The sequence below is a fragment of the Dryobates pubescens genome, chromosome 25, assembly GCF_014839835.1.
Source record: "Dryobates pubescens isolate bDryPub1 chromosome 25, bDryPub1.pri, whole genome shotgun sequence".
NCBI lineage: Eukaryota > Metazoa > Chordata > Aves > Piciformes > Picidae > Dryobates > Dryobates pubescens.
Genome location: NC_071636.1, coordinates 422,350 through 441,090, shown reverse-complemented (window position 1 = coordinate 441,090; position 18,741 = coordinate 422,350). Strand labels below are relative to the sequence as shown.

Below are 18,741 nucleotides of genomic sequence, written 5' to 3'. Positions count from 1 at the left end.
CTGCCTGTGTGCTCAGCCCCCAGCCCCTGCCTGTGTGCCCAGCCCCTGCCTGTGCGCCCAGCCCCTGCCTGTGTGCTCAGCCCCCAGCCCCTGCCTGTGCGCTCAGCCCCCAGCCCCTGCCTGTGCCCCCAGCCCCCAGCCCCTGCCTGTGTGCCCAGCCCCCAGCCCCCAGCCCCTGCCTGTGCCCCCAGCCCCCAGCCCCTGCCTGTGCCCCAGCCCCTGCCTGCCCTGCCCCCGCGGTGGTCCGGGGGGCTGGGGCTGCTGTGACTCTTGCTGCTGCGCCAGGCTGCTGCCCGGGAGCGCAGCCATGCCGCTGAGGCCCTTCAGCTGCCCGCGGCCGGAGACGCGGTTCCTGCGGGCGGGGAGGCTGCTGTACAAGTTCAAGCTGCGCTATGGCTGCTCCAGCAGGTGAGCGGCGCCCGGGGGGCTCAGGCGCCCAGCGCCAGCCCGGGGGGCTGCCCCTGCCGGGGGCTGCCCCTGCTGCTGCCGTGAAGCTGCTGCTGGCAGTGAGCCTGGGGGGGGGTCCCGGGCTGCAGAGGCCAGGCCCTGCCTCGCTGGGCTCGGGGGGGTTGTGCTTGGGTGGATGGGGACAGGCCCTGACTCTCCTGATCTGGGGCCTTGGTCGTGGTTTAACCCCAGCTGGCAGCTGAGCTCCACCTGGCTGCCCACTCACTGAGGGAGAGGGTGAAAGGGAGCAGCGATGGCCTGGGGTGAGACAGCTTGGTAAGGCCGGCAGCAGCCAAGGCAGGCCTTCAGGAGCTCATTCTTCTCCATCAGTGGGCAGAGCTTGCACCTCCAGGAAGCCAGGCCCCATCATGCCAGCAGTTACCAAGCCCCCTCCTTTCCTCCCTTTTCCCCAGGGTGTGATGGCCTAGGTCTGGACTATCCCTTGGGTCACTCAAGTTCAGCTGGTCCCAGCCTTGTTCCCTTCCAACACCTCGTGCCCCCCCCCAGCATGCTCACTGGGGGGGCACTGTGAGGAGCAGAGGAGGCCTTGAGGCTGTGCCAGCTCTGCCCAGCCATGGCTGCACCCCTGTGCTATCAGCACTGCCCTCAGCACAGAGCCAAAACACAGCCCTGGCCCAGCTGCTGGGGGATGAACTCTGCCCCAGTCTGAGCCAGCACTGATGACTGAGTGTCAGAATCCCAGAGCGGCCTAGGGTGGGAGGGACCTCAGAGGTGACCCCCAGGGGCATCCTGGCCAAGCCCCTGCAGGCAGCAGGGACAGCTCCAGCTGGAGCAGGCTGCACAGCCCCAGCTCCCTCAGCCTGTGCTCCCAGCAGAGCTGCTCCAGCCCTGGCAGCATCTCTGTGGCCTCCTCTGGGCTCTCTCCACAGCTCTGAGTCCTTCTGCTGGGGACAGCAGAGCTGGAGGCAGGGTTGGAGGTGAGGTCTGAGCAGAGCCCAGGGGCAGGATGCCCTCTCCTGCCCTCTGCCCACCCTGCTCTGGCTGCAGCCAGCACACAGCTGCCTGAGGGCTGCAGGAGGCACTGCTGGCTCCTGGGGAGCTGCTCAGCACCCAGCACCCCCAAGGCTCTTTCTGCAGGGCTGCTCTCAGCCCCCTCTGCACCCAGCCAGGATTTGTGCCTGGGCTTGGCCTGAGCCAGCTGCAGGACCTTGCCCTGTGGCCTGCTGAGCTGCAGGGATCAGGCCAGCAGAGCTGTTACAGCAGCTCCTGTGTTCCACAGTGGCCTCTGGAATTGGCAGTGAGCTGCTCAGCTCAGTGCTGCCCTGCAGCCTGGGCAGGCACAGCCAAAGCAGCTCCTGTGGCAGCTCTTCCCTGCTGGGCCATGGCTCTGCTGCCTGGGGCTTGCTTCCTCACAGCATCTGGGCTCACTCCCTGCAGGCTTTCCAGGTGCAGCTCCTTGCTGCCCACAGGGAGCTCTGAAGATCCCCAGAGGACAAAGGTTTGCAGGAGCTGATCTCAGCTGGTGGCAGCTGCTGGGGTGTGGTGGAGCTAACTCCCTCTGCTTGCTTCACAGTGCTGCGGATCTTGACCTCCCTGAGAGTGCTGCCCAGGAGCTGGAGGTAGGAGCTGCAGCAGCTCTGCAGGCCGTTGCCTGAGTGCTGGGCTGAGCAAACCTTTTGCTGCCTGGGGCCTGAGGATGTTTTGTCAAGAGCAGCATTCCAAGGGTGCATAGAGAGGAGGCTGTGTGGAGGGGGGGAGAGGCATGCTGGGAATGACTGAAGTCAGCCCCCAGGCAGTGGGAGGTGTCCAGAGCCTCCTCTCCCCTGCTTCATGCACACCAGGAAGCAGCTGGGAGTGTTGGCCAGGGCCTGCAGGGGTCTGGGGCTGTGGGGCTGATACCTTCCCTCCCCTCTCTCTTGCTGGCCTCTGCAGGAAGCCATCAGAGTCATCCTTGGCAACCTCCATGGGCTGCAGCCCTTCTCCACTGAGCACTTCACTGTCTTCCCCTGTATCCTTTCCCTCCTGCCTGGGCAAGGAGAGGCTCCAGGGCTGGCATCTGCTGCCTCTGCTTCCCTGGACATTCATCTCTGGACTTGTGCAATCTTCACCTGGGGGCTGACTCCTCTGGGCTTGGCAGCTGGATGCCAGTGGGAGCTGCTGGAGCACCTCCCATGTGGGGGCAGGCTGAGACTTGGGGCTGTGCAGCCTGGAGAAGAGAAGGGTCTGAGGAGACCTCAGAGCAGCCTTCAGTACCTGAAAGGGCTGCAGGAGAGCTGGGGAGGGACTTGGGACAAGGGCTGGGAGGGACAGGATGAGGACAATGGATTGGAGCTGGAGGAGGGCAGTTTGAGACTGGAGATGAGGAGGAAATTCTTGGCAGTGAGGCTGGGGAGAGCCTGGCACAGGCTGCCCAGGGAGGCTGTGGCTGCCCCCTGCCTGGAGGTGCTCAGGGCCAGGCTGGATGAGGCCCTGAGCAGCCTGGGGCTGGTGGGAGCTGTCCCTGCCCATGGCAGGGGGCTGGAGCTGGATGAGCTTTAAGGTCCAACCCATTCCATGGATCCCAGCATCCCAGCAGGGAGCTGATGGTGTCCTGTGGGCTCCATCCACACCTGAGTGTGGGTTCCTGCCAGCAAGGGAGCTCAAACTCCTCTGAGCTGCCTCCTGCTGAGCTCAGAGGGGTGTGGGGAGGCTGCTGCCCACTGCCATCCACTCTGCTGTGCAGCAGCTCCAGCAGCAGCAGCTGCAGGCAGGGTGGCTGCACCCCTGGATTGCCTCCTGCCCTGCACCTCTGAGGGTGGCTGTCAGCAGCAGGACCTTCAGGCAGGGCCAGCTGGGGAGGTTTTATTTGTGAGGCTGGTTGAGCCTGGCATGTTGCAGGAGGTCAGCAGGGAAGCCACAAGGGTTAGGGAAACCTAAGGGAGCCGAGGCAGGAGCCCCGGGAGGCCTCCTTGCCCTGCAGCCCCGGGAGGGGCTTGGTCTCTTCTGAACAGCAGGTGACAGAGGAGAGGAACTGGCTCCAAGCTGCAGCAGGGGAGGCTCAGGCTGGAGCTCAGGAACTCTTCCTGCCCTGGGAGAGGCTGCCCAGGGCAGTGCTGCAGTCCCCAGCCCTGGAAGCTCTCTTGTCCTTAAGCTGTTCCCAGATCTGAGCAGGTGGGAGAGAGTGTCCAGGATGAGGTTCAGGCATGAGAATGTGCAGCTGGTGCCCTACCCTTACACCTGCACCATGTACCTGGAGCTCAACTCCCAGCACAAGCTCTCTGCTGGTAAGTCCTCAGCTTTCCTTTGGAGGGTTTCTGGGGACATCCTCAATCAGGGGCTTGCCTTTCACAGCCACAGCTGGCACTGGGCAGCCCCCAGGGCCATCCTGGCCAAGCCCTGCAGCCCCAGGGACAGCTGCAGCTGGAGCACAGGGACACAGCCAGGCTGAGCTTGGATGTCTGCAGGCATGGAGCCTCAGCCCCAGCCCTGGGCAGCCTGTCCCAGTGTCTCCCCAGCCTCCCTGTGCAGAACTTCCTCCTGCTGTCCAACCTGCCCCTGCCCTGCTGCAGTTCCAAACCCTTGCTCCTTGTGCTCTCCCCACAGCCCCTTCTGAGCAGTCCCTGCCCAGCCTGCCTGCAGCTCCCTGCAGCTATTGCAGTGCAGCTCTGGGGTCTCCCTGCAGCCTTCTCCAGGCTGCCCAGCCCCAACTCCCCCAGCCTGGGCCCATAGCCCTTTGCTCCTCTTGGTGGCCTCCTCTGGACCCTCTCCAGCAGCTCCAGGTCTCTCTTGTGTCCCACAGCTGGGCACAGGTGAGGTCTGCCCAGAGCAGAGGGGCAGGATCCCTCTCTCCATCCCTGGCAATGGGCACTGGCAGCCCAGAAGGCCAAGGGCAGCTCTAAGGCTCCTGTCCAGCTTCTCCCCCACCACAGCCACACTGGGCTGGCAAAGCTGCCCCAAAACCCAGCTGGGAGCAGGGCAGAAGAGAAAGGTTCCAGCCCTTCCAGTCCCATTTTTCCCCTACCCTTTCTTCCCCCTGGAGGTCCAGCAGGGCTGCCCTTGCCCTCAGGCAGTGAGGTGCAGTGCAGCAGTGCTCTGCACCCTTGCTTAAAGAGAATCCAGTCACCAAACATCAACCCCATTGTCTCTTGCCTTGCTGCAGGCACAGGAGGAGCCCAGGGCAGTGAGGAGCTGGTGAGCTGGGTTGTGGTTTTCTGCTTTAAGCTCAACACAGGCTGGAGAGGCAGAGTCTCTGCAGCTAGGTGATGGTCCACACAATGGTTTGGGCCATGCTGAGGGCTCCAGAGCTGCACACAGCCCTGCAGGTGAGGTCTGCCCAGAGCAGGGGGGCAGGATCCCCTCTCTCCATCCCTGTCAATGGGCACTGGCAGCACAGAAGGCCAAGGGCAGCCTTTGGGCTGCCAGTGCCCATTGCTAGCTCCTGTCCAGCTCCTCCCCCACCTGAGCTTGCTGGCAGTGCTGTTAGTGACAGGAAGGATTGCACCCCAAACCCACCCAGGGGAGCTCTGGTCCTGTTCTGAAGTAGCCAAACCAAGAAGTCCAAATCCAACTCCTCCAGTACCAAGTCTGTGAATTGTTCTGAAGGTCAAGAGAAGAAAGGAACTGTTGGGAAGCCCTGCAGTGGGAGTGGTGGTGAAGAGGAGAAGAGTTGAAGGTGGAGCAGAGGCCTCCTGCCCACAGCTGGGTCTGGAGAGGTGAGCTGGCAACACAAGGGCACAGATCAGCTCTTGCAAATCCCTCCTGTGCCTGCCTCCTGGTTCACTGCTCTGTAACCCTCAGCAGGTTGGGTGATGGCACCAAGTGTGTGCTGCAGGGGACTCACCTGAGGGCAGGGATGGCATCCACAGGGGGCTGGGCAGGCTGGAGAAGTGTGGCCAGTGCCAGCTGCAGGAGGGTCAGCAGGCCACAGGGCAAGGTCCTGCAGCTGGCTCAGGCCAAGCCCAGGCACAAATCCTGGCTGGGTGCAGAGGGGGCTGAGAGCAGCCCTGCAGAAAGAGCCTTGGGGGTGCTGGGTGCTGAGCAGCTCCCCAGGAGCCAGCAGTGCCTCCTGCAGCCCTCGGGCAGCTGTGTGCTGGCTGCAGCCAGAGCAGGGTGGGCAGAGGGCAGGAGGGGCATCCTGCCCCTGGGCTCTGCTCAGACCTCACCTCCAACCCTGCCTCCAGCTCTGCTGTCCCCAGCAGGAGAAGGACTCAGAGCTGTGGAGAGAGCCCAGAGGAGGGCACAGAGATGCTGCCAGGGCTGGAGCAGCTCTGCTGGGAGCACAGGCTGAGGGAGCTGGGGCTGTGCAGCCTGCAGAGGAGAAGGCTCCAGGGGCACCTCAGAGCTGCTGCCAGGGTGTCGAAGGCCAGGCTGGATGAGGCCTGGAGCACCCAAGCCTGTCTGGGATGGCAGTGGGGTTGGAGCAGAAGCTCTCTGAGGTCCCTTCCAGCCTGAGCCCTTCTGTGATCCTGTGGAGGGTTTCTGTCTCCCAGGCCAGAGGAATTAAACCCCTGGTGTGTAATGAAGCCCCTGGGGCAGCCATGGGAGGACTGATTCCTCTTTGTGACTTCCTGCACCCAGCTCTTCCTTTTGGCTCCCTTTCAGGGCTGGAGCTGAGTGTCTTCACCACAGGAGCAGAGCAAAGCATGGACTGGAGGTGGTAAGCTCCAGGAGGGTCAGGAGGAGACCACAGCCTGTGGTTCCTGCTGGATCCTTACAGCAGCAAGCAGAGCAAACCTCCCTGCTGGCCAAGCAGCTGAGCAGCAGGGAGCAGTGAGCTGCAGGGGCAGCAGGATGCTGGGGTCATGCCCAGCAGGGAGAAAGGAGTCCTTGTCCCACTCTCACTCTGCTCAGGCCACAGCTGGAGCACTGCCTGCAGCTTTGTACACAACAGCTGTGGGCAGGCTGGGAACAGGAAGGGCCAGGAGCCTGCTCAGAGGCCTGGCAGCCCTGCATGGGAGCACAGGCTGAGGGAGCTGGGGCTGTGCAGCCTGGGGCACAGAAGGCTCCAGGGGCACCTCAGAGCTGCTGCCAGCACCTGAAGGGATCCTGCAGGAAGGCTGCAGAGAGACTTTGGCTGAGGGGGTCTGAGCCAGGCCCAGGGGAATGGTTTGGAGCTGAGGCAGAGCAGGGTCAGAGTGGAGCTGAGGCAGAAGTGAGGCTCTGGAACTGGCTGCCTCCTGCCTGGGGGTACTCAAAGCCAGGCTGGATGAGGCCTTGAGCAGCTGAGTCTGTCTGGGAGGGGTCCCTGCCCCTGGCAGGGGGTGCAGTAGCTACTCCCTGAGGTCCCTTCCAGCCTGAGCCACCCTGGGATTCAGTGAATCACAGCTTCCTGAGGAGGGAGGGGCAGGAAGACATTGGTGAAGAGTCAGGCCAGCTGCTGGCTGCTGTGCCAGGCCCTGGGTTCCTTCTCCTTGCAGAATGCCTCCAGGGAAGAGCCTGACCTGAAGCCAAGATCCCCTGCTGAGGGCTGCAGCCAGGGCAGGTGCTGTAAGTCAGCAGTTCCTGGAGCTCTGCTCTGGTTTTGCTTGTGTCCAGCCTAAAGCTGCCAGGCTGAGGTGGCCTTGGCTTGGGGCTGGGGGCTCCCAGCAGGGGAGAGGAGAACTGCAGCAACCCTCAGCAGTTGTCTTGGCTGAGGGGTTGCTGCCTGACAGAGCCCTACCCACAGCTGAGCTGCAGGCTGCATGGTGGTGGCTCTGGGAGTGCTGGGGCTGAGCAGCCTGAGGGGGATCAGTGCTGATCAACCCTTCAAGGAGGCTGGGGCCAGGCTTTGCCCAGTGGCAGCACCAGGGGCAAGGGGCACAGACCTGAACATCTGAAGTTCCATCTAAACATGAGGAGAAACTTCTTCAGCTGAAAGGTGCTGGAGGCCTGGGGCAGGCTGCCCAGAGGCTGTGGAGTCTCCTCTGGAGAGCTTCCAGGCCTGCCTGGATGCCTTCCTGTGTGACCTTCTCCAGGTGACCCTGCAGGGGCTTGGGCTGGATGCCCTCCAGAGCTCCCTTCCAGCCCCTGCTCTCCTGTGCAGCACCAGTCAGGGTCTGGAGCCACCTTCTCAGTCTGCTGCTGGGGCTGCAGGGGTGTGGGGAGGGCAGGGCTGGGGTTTGCTGCTCGCTGCTGTCTCTTACAGGGGGACCTGCAGGGTCTGACCTGGACCAAAGCCCAGGAGCTGGCCAGGCTGAGGGTGCAGGGCAGCTCCCCCAGCAGAGGAACCAAGTGGTGACCAAAGGGAACCTGGAGCCAGCAGGAGAAGGTCTCTCAAAGTTCTGGAGAAGGTACAAACACTGCAGCCATGGAGCAGATGCAGTCCTGGCTGGGCCCTGCCCTGGGGGCCCTGCCCTGGCAGGGGCTGGGCTGGATGCTCTCTGGAGGTTCTTTCCAGCCTCTGCCATTCCATGACTGTGGTTCCCAGAGCAGCATTCTAAGCCTAATGAGCTCTAATGAGCTCTAATGAGCTCATTCTCTTGGTGCCCCAGCAGGATCTTCTCACCACTGCAGCAGCTCTTCGGTGGCCACAACTGAGCCTGGATGTCCTCTGCTGGCTTGGAGCCCTCCCTGTGCCTGAGCCTTCCCCTTGTTCAGTGCTCCAGGACACTCTGGGGGGTGGGTGGAAGGTTTGGGGCTGTTCAGACACAGAGGTTTTGCCAACAGCTGCAAGATTTGGGTTTTGAGTGTCAGCAGTTGGGAATTTTGCCTTCATGTCTCCTTCCAAAGAGGTCTAATAAAGCTCACCTCAACCTGGCAAGGGCTCTGCAGCAGCCCTGCCTGGCAGGGAGGACTCCTTCCCCCCAAGGAGGAGCAGAGGTCTGTGGTGGTGCAGGAGGGCTCAGGGTGCAAGGGACCCCAGAGAGCAGCTCCTAGAACCTCCCTGCCAGGGGCAGGGACACCTCTCAGCTAGACTCAGCTGCTCAAGGCCTCATCCAGCCTGGCCTGGAACACCTCTGGGGAGGAGGCAACCACAGCTGTGTCCTGCAGGAGGAGGACTCAGAGCTGTGGAGAGAGCCCAGAGGAGGGCACAAGGCTGCTGCCAGGGCTGGAGCAGCTCTGCTGGGAGCACAGGCTGAGGGAGCTGGGGCTGTGCAGCCTGCAGAGGAGAAGGCTCCAGGGGCACCTCAGAGCTGCTGCCAGCACCTGAAGGGATCCTGCAGGAAGGCTGCAGAGGAACTGTTCCTGAGGGGGTCTGAGCCAGGCCCAGGGGAATGGTTTGGAGCTGAGGCAGAGCAGGGTCAGAGTGGAGCTGAGGAAGAAGTTCCTCAGTGTGAGGCTGCTGAGCCTCTGGCACAGGCTGCCCAGGGAGGCTGTGGCTGCCTCCTGCCTGGGGGTGTTCAGGGCCAGGCTGGATGAGGCCTTGGGGCCCCCCCAGGTCTGTCTGGGAGCTGTCCCTGCCCCTGGCAGGGGGTGCAGCAGAAGCTCTCTGAGGTCCCTTCCAGCCTGGGCCCTTCTGTGGCTCTATGATTCTGAAGGTGTTTTTCCTTCCTGGGCAAGCACAGCAGAGCCTAAGGCTGGGGGACAGGAGAAGGTTTTGGGGCCTTTGCCCCACCTGTGTTCATGGGGGCTGCCCCTCCCCCAGGGACCCTGGGCCTCATCCAGGCAAACTCAGGACAGCTCCCTGGGACCTCCTTGACCCTCCCACCCTCAGGTCCCTGAGTGACTGCTCCTGAAGTTTCTAACCCTGCCTGCCCCAGGGATCTGCCCAGGGCCTCTAGGCTAGAATCAGCCTCCTGCTGTCCTGCCCCACTGCAGGGCTGGAGCCAGCAGGCTGCAGACCCCGAGGGGTGCTCTGCAGTGGAGCTCTGCACCCCCTGCTCTCTGTGGCACAAGGGGAGTCCCTGCCCCAGGCTGGCTCTGTACCTTCTCTGGTGCTGTGGTGCCCATCTCTGTGCCCAGGGCTGGCTGGGTGCTGTGTCTGCTGCAGCTGCAGGTCCTGCACGCAGCGCTGCAGGTGGTGCAGGACCCCCAGCGCCCCCCGCAGCCGCTGCTGGAGCCCCGGCACGGCGCTGAGGGCCGGCGAGGAGGCACAGGGCTGGGGAGCTTCACTCCACCTCTGGGAGGGAGAGAGAGAGAGGTCAGCCCAGGCTTGGCAGGGCCAGGAGTCACAGCCCTGCCTCCTCTGGGCTGCTGTGCCCAGAGCCTGGCCCCAGAGCCATGGGAGGATGGCAGTGCCTGGCTGGGCACACAGCACCCTCGGTGCTGCCAGGGGAGCTGTGCTGCACACCTCACAGGACACAGCTGGCCCATGCAGCCTCTGGAGCTGAGCTGCAGATCCCCATGGAGCTCTAAGAGCAGCCCCTCCAGAAAAGAAGACCCTGAACCCTCCCTCCAAGCCTTGCACAGGCCAAAGGTAGCTTTGAAGCAGGGCCTGAAGGGTTCACCTGGATCAGCTCCTCCTGCAGGGCTGCTGCAGCTGCTGCCTTCTCCATGCAGAGCTGCTCTGGCTGCTGCCCCTGCTCCCACTCCTGCAGGACAGAAAGGGATTCCGCCCCAGCCAGCAGCATCTCCCCCAGGGGAGCCACACCTGGCTTTGGAGGGAGCACTGCAGCAGACATCCCAGCCCTGTGCTGCCAGCTGCAGGCTCTAAGCACAAGGCAGCCCAGGGAGGCTGTGGAGTCTCCTCTGCAGAGCTTCCAAACCCACCTGGACACTCTGATCCTGGGCCAGCTGCTGTGGGTGCCCCTGCAGGAGCAGGGAGGCTGGACTGGAGGATCTCCAGAGGTCCCTTCCAACCCCCAGCAGTCTGTGATTCCTCCAGGGGCTGCTACCTGTCATGGATTCCATCTGCTTCGGCTGCAGAGAGAAGCTGGGGGCTTTACAGGTGCTCAGGGGAGAGAGGGGAACCTGCCTGGCTCCATCACTGCTCTGCCCCAGGAGCAGGCACTGCTTGGCGTGAGCAGAGGGTACAAGACCACAGGCTGGAGCCCCCTGGCCCCTGCAGGGTGTCTCTGGGGGGCAGCAGGGCCCCAGCTGAGGGGATGGATGGCTGCAAGAGGGGCACCTGAAGCCCAAGGCCCTGGCTGTGTGGCACAGGCAGAGGAATCAGCAGCCGGAGGTCAGCCTGTGGGCTGTGCGGTGCGAGCCCCTCCTGTGCCATCTCACCTCCGTCCCGTGCCCGCGGGCTCCCGGGGCTCCCCCTGCCTGCTGCAGCTCTCCAAGGTGCCGCTGGACTTGCTGCCGGAGGCCCCGCAGGACGCCGCGCACACGGCTGGGGAGGCAGGGCAGAGGAGCTGGGCACGGGCCCTGGGCAGGCAGGGAGAGCCAGCGAGCTGCCAGGCACACAAAGGGTGCCCAGGGTTGCAGGGCACAGGAGCCCACGTCACCCACGCTGGGCAAACAGCCTGTGGGCATGGGACTCACCTGAGCGCTGCTGCTGAAGGGTCCTGCCCCGTGGCGCGGCTGGGGAGTGCGCAGAGCTGGCATGGGCAGGCCGAGGTGGCAGCCTGCCCTGGCACCAGAGGCTCCCGGGGGCAGCTCAGGAGGTGCTGCAGCTGGGCACCTCTGCCAGCCCTCTCCTGGGCAGCAGCAAGAGCTGGGTGAGAGGAGCAGCTGCACCACTCCCTTCTGCCCCCCAGGGCCACCCAGCCTGCTGGCTAAGGACTGGTGGCCTGGCAGCTGGGTCAGAGCTCCCAGCAAGGGCCTGGAGCCAGCTTGCACGCCCAGGGCTGAGCACCAGGGGGTTGGCACAGAGCCATCCAGGGGGCATCTCCTCTGCCCTCCTGAGGTGTCCCTGGAGTCACGAGCAGGGAGGAGCAGCAGGGCTGCGCTGCTCTGCTCCCCAGCGCTGCTCTCCCCAGCCCTGCGCAAGCCGCAGCCCCCGGCCAGCAGCTCTGCTGCGCTCGGCTGTGAGCAGCCCTCGGCTGTGAGCAGCCCTGGTGTGTGCCTGGGCAGGTGCCCCCTGCCCGGGGGGTACCTCGGCCCCCGGGCAACGCCCGCCCGCCCCCTCAGCGCCCCCTGACCTGCTGCAGGGCTCTCTCCGTGCGGAGCAGCAGGCGGAGCCGGCGCAGGGCTCCCTGCCTCTGCCGCAGCAGGCAGCGGCTGCGCTGCTCCAGCTCCCGAAGCCTCTGCAGGAGGTGAGCTCCTGTCAGCCCCTTTGGCAGCGCCTGCCCTGCTCCAGGAGGGCTCTTCCCGAGGGCAGTCTGCGTGCAGGAGGCCTGAGTCCCTCCTGGCCGGGGTGGTGCCGCTGAGCCAGCCCTGGCACAGGGATTGAAGCCTCGTCCCCGGCAAGCGGGGGGGGCAAGGTGTCCTCAGCCCGGACATCACCCCCGGGGCAGTGCAGAGCTGCAAGCCTGCTGCTGGGCTCTCCTAGGCTCTGCTGGAGCTCCCCAGGGACCCTCTGACCCGCAGCCAACCCTCTAGGCAGTGAAGAGCCAGGGGAGTGGAGCCCCAAACAACTTTTGCCTCCGAGGAGCTCCACTTCAGTCAAACCTTGCCCCAGGTGCCTTTGGTTTGGCTCTTTAGCAGCTGAGGACCCCACCGAGCACTGAGGGAGATGCTTTGGTGGTGGCCCTGGCAGTGCTGGCTTGGACTCAGTGACCTGGAGGGTTGATTCTCATGGGACCTGTGCCTGCCTGGGAAAAGGCTTAGCCTGGGGCAGGGGAGCTGATAGCCTCCTTCCCAGGGACCTCCAGTGGGACCTTGTGCCCACTGAAGTGCCAGGAGAGCACTGACCTGCCAGAGCTCCAGTTTCTCTTCTTGCAGAGTTGATGTTTTCCTTCTGCCCTCCTCCAGCCCCTCCTGATGGCCTGCACAGGTTCTCTGTCCCTGCTGAGACTGGAGAATCCCAGACCCCCAGCATGGAGGGGCTGGAAGGGGCCTCTGGAGCTCACCCAGTCCAATCCCCCTGCTCCAGCAGGGCTCCCACAGCAGCTTGCCCAGGGGCACAGTGCCCAGGGGGGGTTGGAAGCTCTCCAGAGGAGACTCCACAACCTCCCTGGGCAGCCTGCTCCAGGCTCCAGCAGCCTCACACCAAACAACTTTCTCCTCTTCAGATGGAACCTCCTGGGTGCCAGTCTGTGCCCACTGCCCTGTCCCTGGGCACCCCTGAGCAGAGCCTGGCCCCAGCCTCTTGCCCCCCACAGCTCCTTCAGCTCTTGCTGAGCATTGCTCAGCTGCCCTCTGGGGCTGCTCTGCTGCAGGCTCTCAGCCCCAGGGTCTCAGCCTCTGCTGCTCCCAGAGCTGCTCCAGGCCCCTCAGCAGCTCCATGGCTCTGCCCTGGGCTCTCCCCAGCAGTTCCCTGTCCCTCCTGCACTGGGCAGCCCCAAATCCTCCTTTCCCCTTCCCACATCCTTGCCTCTCCCTGGAGCAAGCTCTGGCCCTTGCGTGGTGCACAGCAGGGAGGTCTCTTCCTTCTCCATGCGGAGCTGGAGGCTGTGGCCAGCGCAGCCCTCTGCCCCCCCGGCCCCCAGCCCTCCAAGGGGCTGCCAGAAGGGTACCAAGGGATGCCTGAATCCCTCAGCCTGTCCCTGGCACCCACAGCTGTGCTTGGCCAGCCTGCACTCTGGGCACCTCTCACCATCCTCTCCAGCTCCTCGGGGTCCCCATGGCAGGTGTCCTGGGGATGTGTCAGCTCCAGGCCACCCCTGTGGTGAGGACACTGTCACCCACATAGCATCCTTGGGCCACAGGCAGAGAGCCCATGGGATGCCCACCCAGCAAGCAGGGACCCAGGACCTTCTTGGGTCATCTTCTGCCCCCAGGGCACTGGCAGGCAGCCACAGGCACACATGAGCTGAGCCCCCAGCCTCAGTGCAGGATGTGGCCCTGCAGGTGTACCTGGCTCTGTCCCCTTTGCCTTGAGTCCCCTTCACAGCAGCTCCCAGCTCTGGGGTCCCCTGCTGGCTGCTCTGCAGAGACAAAGGCAGTGACAGCAGTGACAGCAGCACCCCCTGCGCCTCACACACCCCTGCACTGCCCTGGCCACCCACGGGACCCTCGGGCTGGGGGCCAGGCTTGACCTCCTGGCCACATCCCCTCTGCACTCCACACCCTGGTGGGAGGCAGAGCCCAGAGCCCTCAGCTGTCACCTGACAGCAGGGCTTGTCCCCTCAGTGCCAGGGACAGCCACCCCTCCCTGTCCCCTGGCAGGGCACAGCCAGCCCAGGGCTGTACCTTGCAGGGCAGCAGAGCTTTGTGCTTCCCACGCTGCCACCACGACTCAGCTGCTGCTCCTGGGCAGCAGGCTGCAGCTGTCCCTGTTCCCCCCTGCCCAGGGGGTCCCACTGCCGTCTCAGCACCTGCAGGACAAACGACATTTAGGGGTGGAGGGAGCCCACCCCCACAAACCCCACGAGTGACTGAAGCTGGTCTCTGCCACTGTGCCTGCACACAGCTCACTGCCCCTGCCCAGAGAGGGTCTCTGGCCCAGCCATGTCCCTCCCCGCTGCTCCTCTGTCCTGCTCCAGCACCGCCCCAGCACCTCCTGGCCAGCCCAGACTCACGGTGAGCCAAGCAGGGAGCTCTCCTCTGCACGCTGCCTGCTCCTTCCTTCTCCACACCATCCACAGCCAGGCTGAGGTCCCCTCTGTGCCACCCTGGGCAGGGTGGTGGCCTCTGCCGCCTCAGCCCCAGGGGCTTGCTGCTGGGACGGCCCCCGGGGCTGCCACTGCTGACTCTCTGCACACCACTGCCAGGAGAGCTCCTGGCACCGGCCCTGCTGCCAGCAGAGATGCCTGCAGCTCTCCAGGGGTGCCCAGCAGCAGAGTCCTCACCATGCCGGGTGGTGGCCACCACAGGTCCCCTGGAGCCTGGACCCTGCTGGCCAGAGCGCCCCTGGCCCAGGGCTGGCTGTGTGGAGGGGGCTGGCCGCAGACCACCCCCGGGAACCCCCAGGGCACCGCTCTGGCTCAGCCTGGATATCCTCCCTCCCAGAGACTCCAGGCTGTCTCTCCGCCTCAGAGGGGCAGCCCTGCCCCGCAGGGGACCTCTGCCCGGCGCCAGCCGCCGCTGGGCACCCAGGCTTCGCCCCGCAGGGAGCGGGGACTCATCCTGCCCCAGCGCCTCTTCCTCAGCAGAGACAGCCGCAGCGGACTCATCCTCCTCCTCCTCCTCAGAGGACAGCAGGGGCTCCTCCATGCCCTCTCGAAGCCTCTCGGTGGAGCACTGGGCTCGGGTCGAGCCGGGGCTGTGCCGGGAGCCGAGCGGCGGCGCCGGTCCCCGGCAGTGCTCCTCCCGTGGCACAGGGCTGGCATCACCCCGGGGCCGCCTGGCACGGTGTCCTCTCGGCTCTGCGTGGGAGAGCAGAGCGATGAGGCTGCCCTGGGCCTGGGCAGCTCCCACCAGGCAGCCTTTGGTGCTCGCCTGAGCTGGAAGCCTGCAGGAAGCCCCAGCTGGACCCTCGGCTGCTGCCAGGAGCAAAAAGCCACCACAGCACCTGGAGGTTTTAAACCCAGGGTCCTTCTCCACGCTGCTGGATGCCCCCAGGCTCCACCACGGCAGCAGAGCTCAGGGATGGGCACAGTGCAAAGGCTGGCAGGACGAGGGTGGGAGGCTGCCAGCTCTGCGGGGGGGAGGTTGGGCCTGGGGGGGCTGGTGGAGGGGCAAAGCAGAGCTGAGAGAGCAGCCAAGCCCCATCCCCACTCACCAGCCATCCAGGAGCCAGCAGGGAAGGTGCCAGGGGAGATGTCGCTGTCTGTGCTGCCACCAGTGTCCTGCTGCAGGGGGGAGGGGGCCATGGGGCATGGGCAGCAGCTGAGGCTCACCGGAGGTGGGACAGGACAGGAGCCCCCCAGGGGAGGAGCTGCATTGTCCCCTGGGCAGTCCTACTGCACCCCACATCTGGGCCCCAGCTGTGACTCCTTCCCCTGCCCCACATGTGGCAGTGCCAGGCAGCACCAGGGGCCAGGCCACGGTCCTGGCATTCTCTTGCCCAGGACCCTGCCGATCCCAGCTGCTTCCCTGGCCCCGGGGCTGCAGAGGGAAGAGTTGCTGCTGAGCAGGACAGAGCAGCAGGATAGAAGCCCTGGGGGGACAAAATCCTCTGTGTTTGGGTGGGGGACAGACGGCAGTGGGGACAGCAGGGAGGCAGCAGGCAGCAGCTTTGGCTCCCTGCACCCTGGAGCAAACTGCTCTGCTGTGGAGTGCCTGGGACAAGCCCATCCCTGGCAGTACAGCAGCCAAGGTGGGCTGGGGGACAGCAGGGTACCCCCTCCCATGGGGTGGCACTGGGGGTGGGTCTGCAGGTTCTGCCCCCAGGGCAGGCAGGGAGGATTCTCCTCACCTGCCAGCAGCCATGGGCACAGTGGAGCCTCATGGCTGAGTCCCCTGCCACACAACCAAGCAGTGCTCACCTGGACTCGCTGGGCTGGGCAGGCAGGGCGGTGGCAGGGCGGCAGCAGGGCGGCAGGAGGGCAGCAGCAGGGCAGCAGGGCAGCAGCAGGGCAGCAGGGCAGCAGCAGGGCAGCAGCAGGGCGTTAGGAGGGCAGCAGCAGGGCGGCAGCAGGGCGTTAGGAGGGCAGCAGCAGGGCGGCAGGGCGGCAGGAGGGCAGCAGCAGGGCAGCAGCAGGGCAGCAGCAGGGCAGCAGCAGGGCAGCAGCAGGCAGTGCTGTGTGTGTCTGTCTCCTGGCAACGCCGCAGCCAGCCAGTCCCAGCCAGTCCCAGCCAGTCCCAGCCAGTCCCAGCCAGTCCCAGCCTGTCCCAGCCCTCCCCAGCCTGCCTCCACAAACCCTGCCCAGACCCTCCTCCGCCTTCCCGGTGCCTCCTCTCCTGCCCCAACTGCTCCTGGCCACCTCCTGCCCCAGAGAGTGCCCCCCAGGCTCTGTCCCACCAGCCCCAGAGAAACTCCATCCCAGCAGAGTTCCTGTTCCTCCTTCCCTGGCACTCCTCCCTTGGCACTCCTCCACTGTGACACCTCCCTGGTGCCCCTCTCTCCCTGGGCACCCCCTGCCCTTCTCCTCCTCTTCCTCTAAGCTTTGGAGCAAACTGTGGCTTCTCTGCTGTGGCAACCCCTTGGCTGCCATCACCCCTGCCCCCAGGACCAGCCTGAGCACATCATACTCATGGAATGGTTTGGGTTGGGAAGGACCTTAAAGCTCATCCAGTTCCAGCCCCTCTGCCATGCCAACCTCCCACCAGCCCCCAACCAGCCTGGCAGGAAGGGGCATCCGCAGGCGCCCTGCTCCAGCGTGTCCCCAGCCACTCGTGCTACAAGAACTCAGACAGAGGCCTTCTGTCTTCATGGTTTTCATCTATTGTGAACCATAGAAATGTAAGCAAAATAATTTGATCTCTTCGGGGTTTGTTTTTGGTTTTTTATAGAGAGATATAAATTAGAAGCAAATAAATAAGATGCAGAGGGTACACTGGGTGCTGCCACTCCAACAGCCACTCACTACTGCTAGGCTGGACACAGTCTGTGTCCTGTGGATGGGGATGGAGGTGCTGGAGGGGAGGCTGTGACCAGCAGGCGCTGAGGAACCCGATTGCAGAAGTGTCCTCTGTGCAGCCTGGGTGCTCCAGTTGCCACTGACTCCAGGTTTGTTATTGCTCAGTGTCTTCACTGTGGCGGTGCCAGGCCAGCCCAGGGCGGCTCTGAGCCCCCAGGAAGCAGAAGTCAGCGTGGTGGAAGTGGTGAGGAGGAGAAGACATCAAAAAGGAGATCAGAGCTTCACAGAACAGCTGGAGTTGGAAGGGACCTTAAAGCTCCTCCAGTTCCAACCCCCTGCCACGGGCAGGGACCCCTCCCCCCAGCCCAGGCTGCTCAGGGCCTCATCCAGCCTGGCCCTGAGCACCTCCAGGGAGGAGGCAGCCACAGCCTCCCTGGGCAGCCTGTGCCAGGCTCTCCCTACCCTGAGTGACTGAAGAACTTCCTCCTCCAGTCTTGATCCGACAGGGCAATGTGAGCACCTGGCTCTCCCTGATGCTCTCTGGCCAAGCAGCTCTCACCCTTGGGGTCCTGCCAGCTTTGGTGCTGGGGATGTGTGCCCCCTGGCCAGTGCCCCAGGGCTGCCCACGCCTGGTCCTCACCGATCATCGGCCGGGCGTGCTCCGCTCCTCCCGGTGGGGCCAGGGCCGTGGCAAGGTGGTGGAACACAGGAGGGCTGAGCAGGAGGCAGGACAGTGCCCCCTGGCCAGGGCTTCAGGCTGCTTTAATGATGACCTGAAACTGCTCCTTGGAGAGAGCAGCCAGGAGGGAGCAGGTATGGAGCCAGGCACCAGGCTGTGCCCGGGCACTGCCCCTCAGCTCCCCCAATGGTGAAGGCGCAGGGCTGGGAGACCCAGGGCCAGGGCTGCACACCAGGGAGGCCTCACCCAGCTGGCACTGTGGCATCTCTCCCCTCCCCTCCTGCCTGGAGTAGGGCAGAGCTCTGAGCCAGCCCAGTACTGAGGTCCAGGTGCCCACCAGCCCCTGCCTGTGTTAATATGGGGTGGGAGAGAGCTGGCCCTGGGCCCCCTGGAGCATTCCCGGTGTGCAGAGCCCAGGGCTGGTCTTTGCCCTGTGCCTGCCTGGCATCCCCACCCTCGGGGAGGCCTTTCCTCCCTCCAGAGGTGGGTGCAGGAAAACCAAACCAAACCTCACTGCAATCACTCTCACAAAGCATCTCTGTGTTAAGGACAAGTCCAAAGCCTGGCCTAACCCTGGCAGAGCACCGAGAGTCTGCTCCAGAGCTGCTGCAAGGAACAAAACTGAAGTCACAAAACCAAAAGGTCATCGGCTGGAGGCTTCTGGCCTGCTGGAGCTGGGGGGAGTGGGCACTGCAGGGGCTCCTCAGAGCCCCAGAGCCCCCGGGGGTGGTTTTCTGAGCAGGATGTGGAGGTTGTCTCCTTTGTGTCCGGCTCGGAGGGAACCTGAACCAGGAGCAAGATTTTTTTTGTTGCTGGTTTTTTTTTCCTTTTTTTCTTAAAAAAATAATTCCATCAAGTCCAGAGAGGAGAGGGGAAGGAAAACCAAGGGGAGAACAAAAGCAAAGACGGTTCCAGAGCTCCACAGCTGCACAGCATCCCCCAGGCAGAGCATCTTTGGATGTCCCGGCCCAGGACAGCCGAGGCGATGGCAGAGAAGAGGCAGCAGCTCCTGGCAGCAAGAAACAGGCTGCCAAGGAACCAGCCCCAGGTGACCTCCCCTGGCAGCTGCTGACAGAGCCACCACTGAAAACAGGGAGAGGGAAGAGAGGAGGAGGAGGAGGAGGAGAAGAGAGGAGGAGGAGGAGGAGGAGAAGAGAGGAGGAGGAGGAGGAGGAGAAGAGAGGAGGAGGAGGAGGAGAGAGGAGGAGGAGAAGAAGAGAGGAGGAGGAGGAGAAGAAGAAGAGAGGAGGAGGAGAAGAGGAGAGGAGGAGGAGGAGGAGGAGAAGAAGAAGAGAGGAGGAGGAGAAGAAGAGAGGAGGAGGAGGAGGAGAAGAAGAGAGGAGGAGGAGGAGGAGAAGAAGAGAGGAG

At 64.2% G+C, this 18,741-nt stretch overlaps 1 protein-coding gene across 1 annotated transcript; it reads left to right on the top strand.

Moving 5' to 3' along the window:
- Nucleotides 1-307: 307 nt before the first annotated feature.
- On the top strand, nucleotides 308-7,929 carry MAJIN (membrane anchored junction protein). Its single transcript, XM_054173262.1, has 9 exons — nucleotides 308-408; nucleotides 1,982-2,027; nucleotides 2,341-2,416; nucleotides 3,549-3,697; nucleotides 4,990-5,099; nucleotides 5,989-6,043; nucleotides 6,804-6,873; nucleotides 7,511-7,655; nucleotides 7,857-7,929. The coding sequence occupies exons 1-9, from the start codon at nucleotides 308-310 to the stop codon at nucleotides 7,900-7,902; spliced, it is 798 nt and encodes a 265-aa protein (XP_054029237.1). The 3' UTR covers nucleotides 7,903-7,929.
- Nucleotides 7,930-18,741: the final 10,812 nt, after the last annotated feature.

What these genes read in the sequence shown, in the direction of transcription:
- MAJIN (XM_054173262.1), top strand. Translation starts at nt 308, where the DNA reads ATGCCGCTGAGGCCCTTCAGCTGCCCGCGGCCGGAGACGCGGTTCCTG. An exon ending in GCACTTCACTGTCTTCCCCT is followed by an intron (nt 2,417 to 3,548) that starts GTATCCTTTCCC and finishes AGCTGTTCCCAG; the next exon opens with ATCTGAGCAGGTGGGAGAGA. An exon ending in CTCTCAAAGTTCTGGAGAAG is followed by an intron (nt 7,656 to 7,856) that starts GTACAAACACTG and finishes TTGGTGCCCCAG; the next exon opens with CAGGATCTTCTCACCACTGC.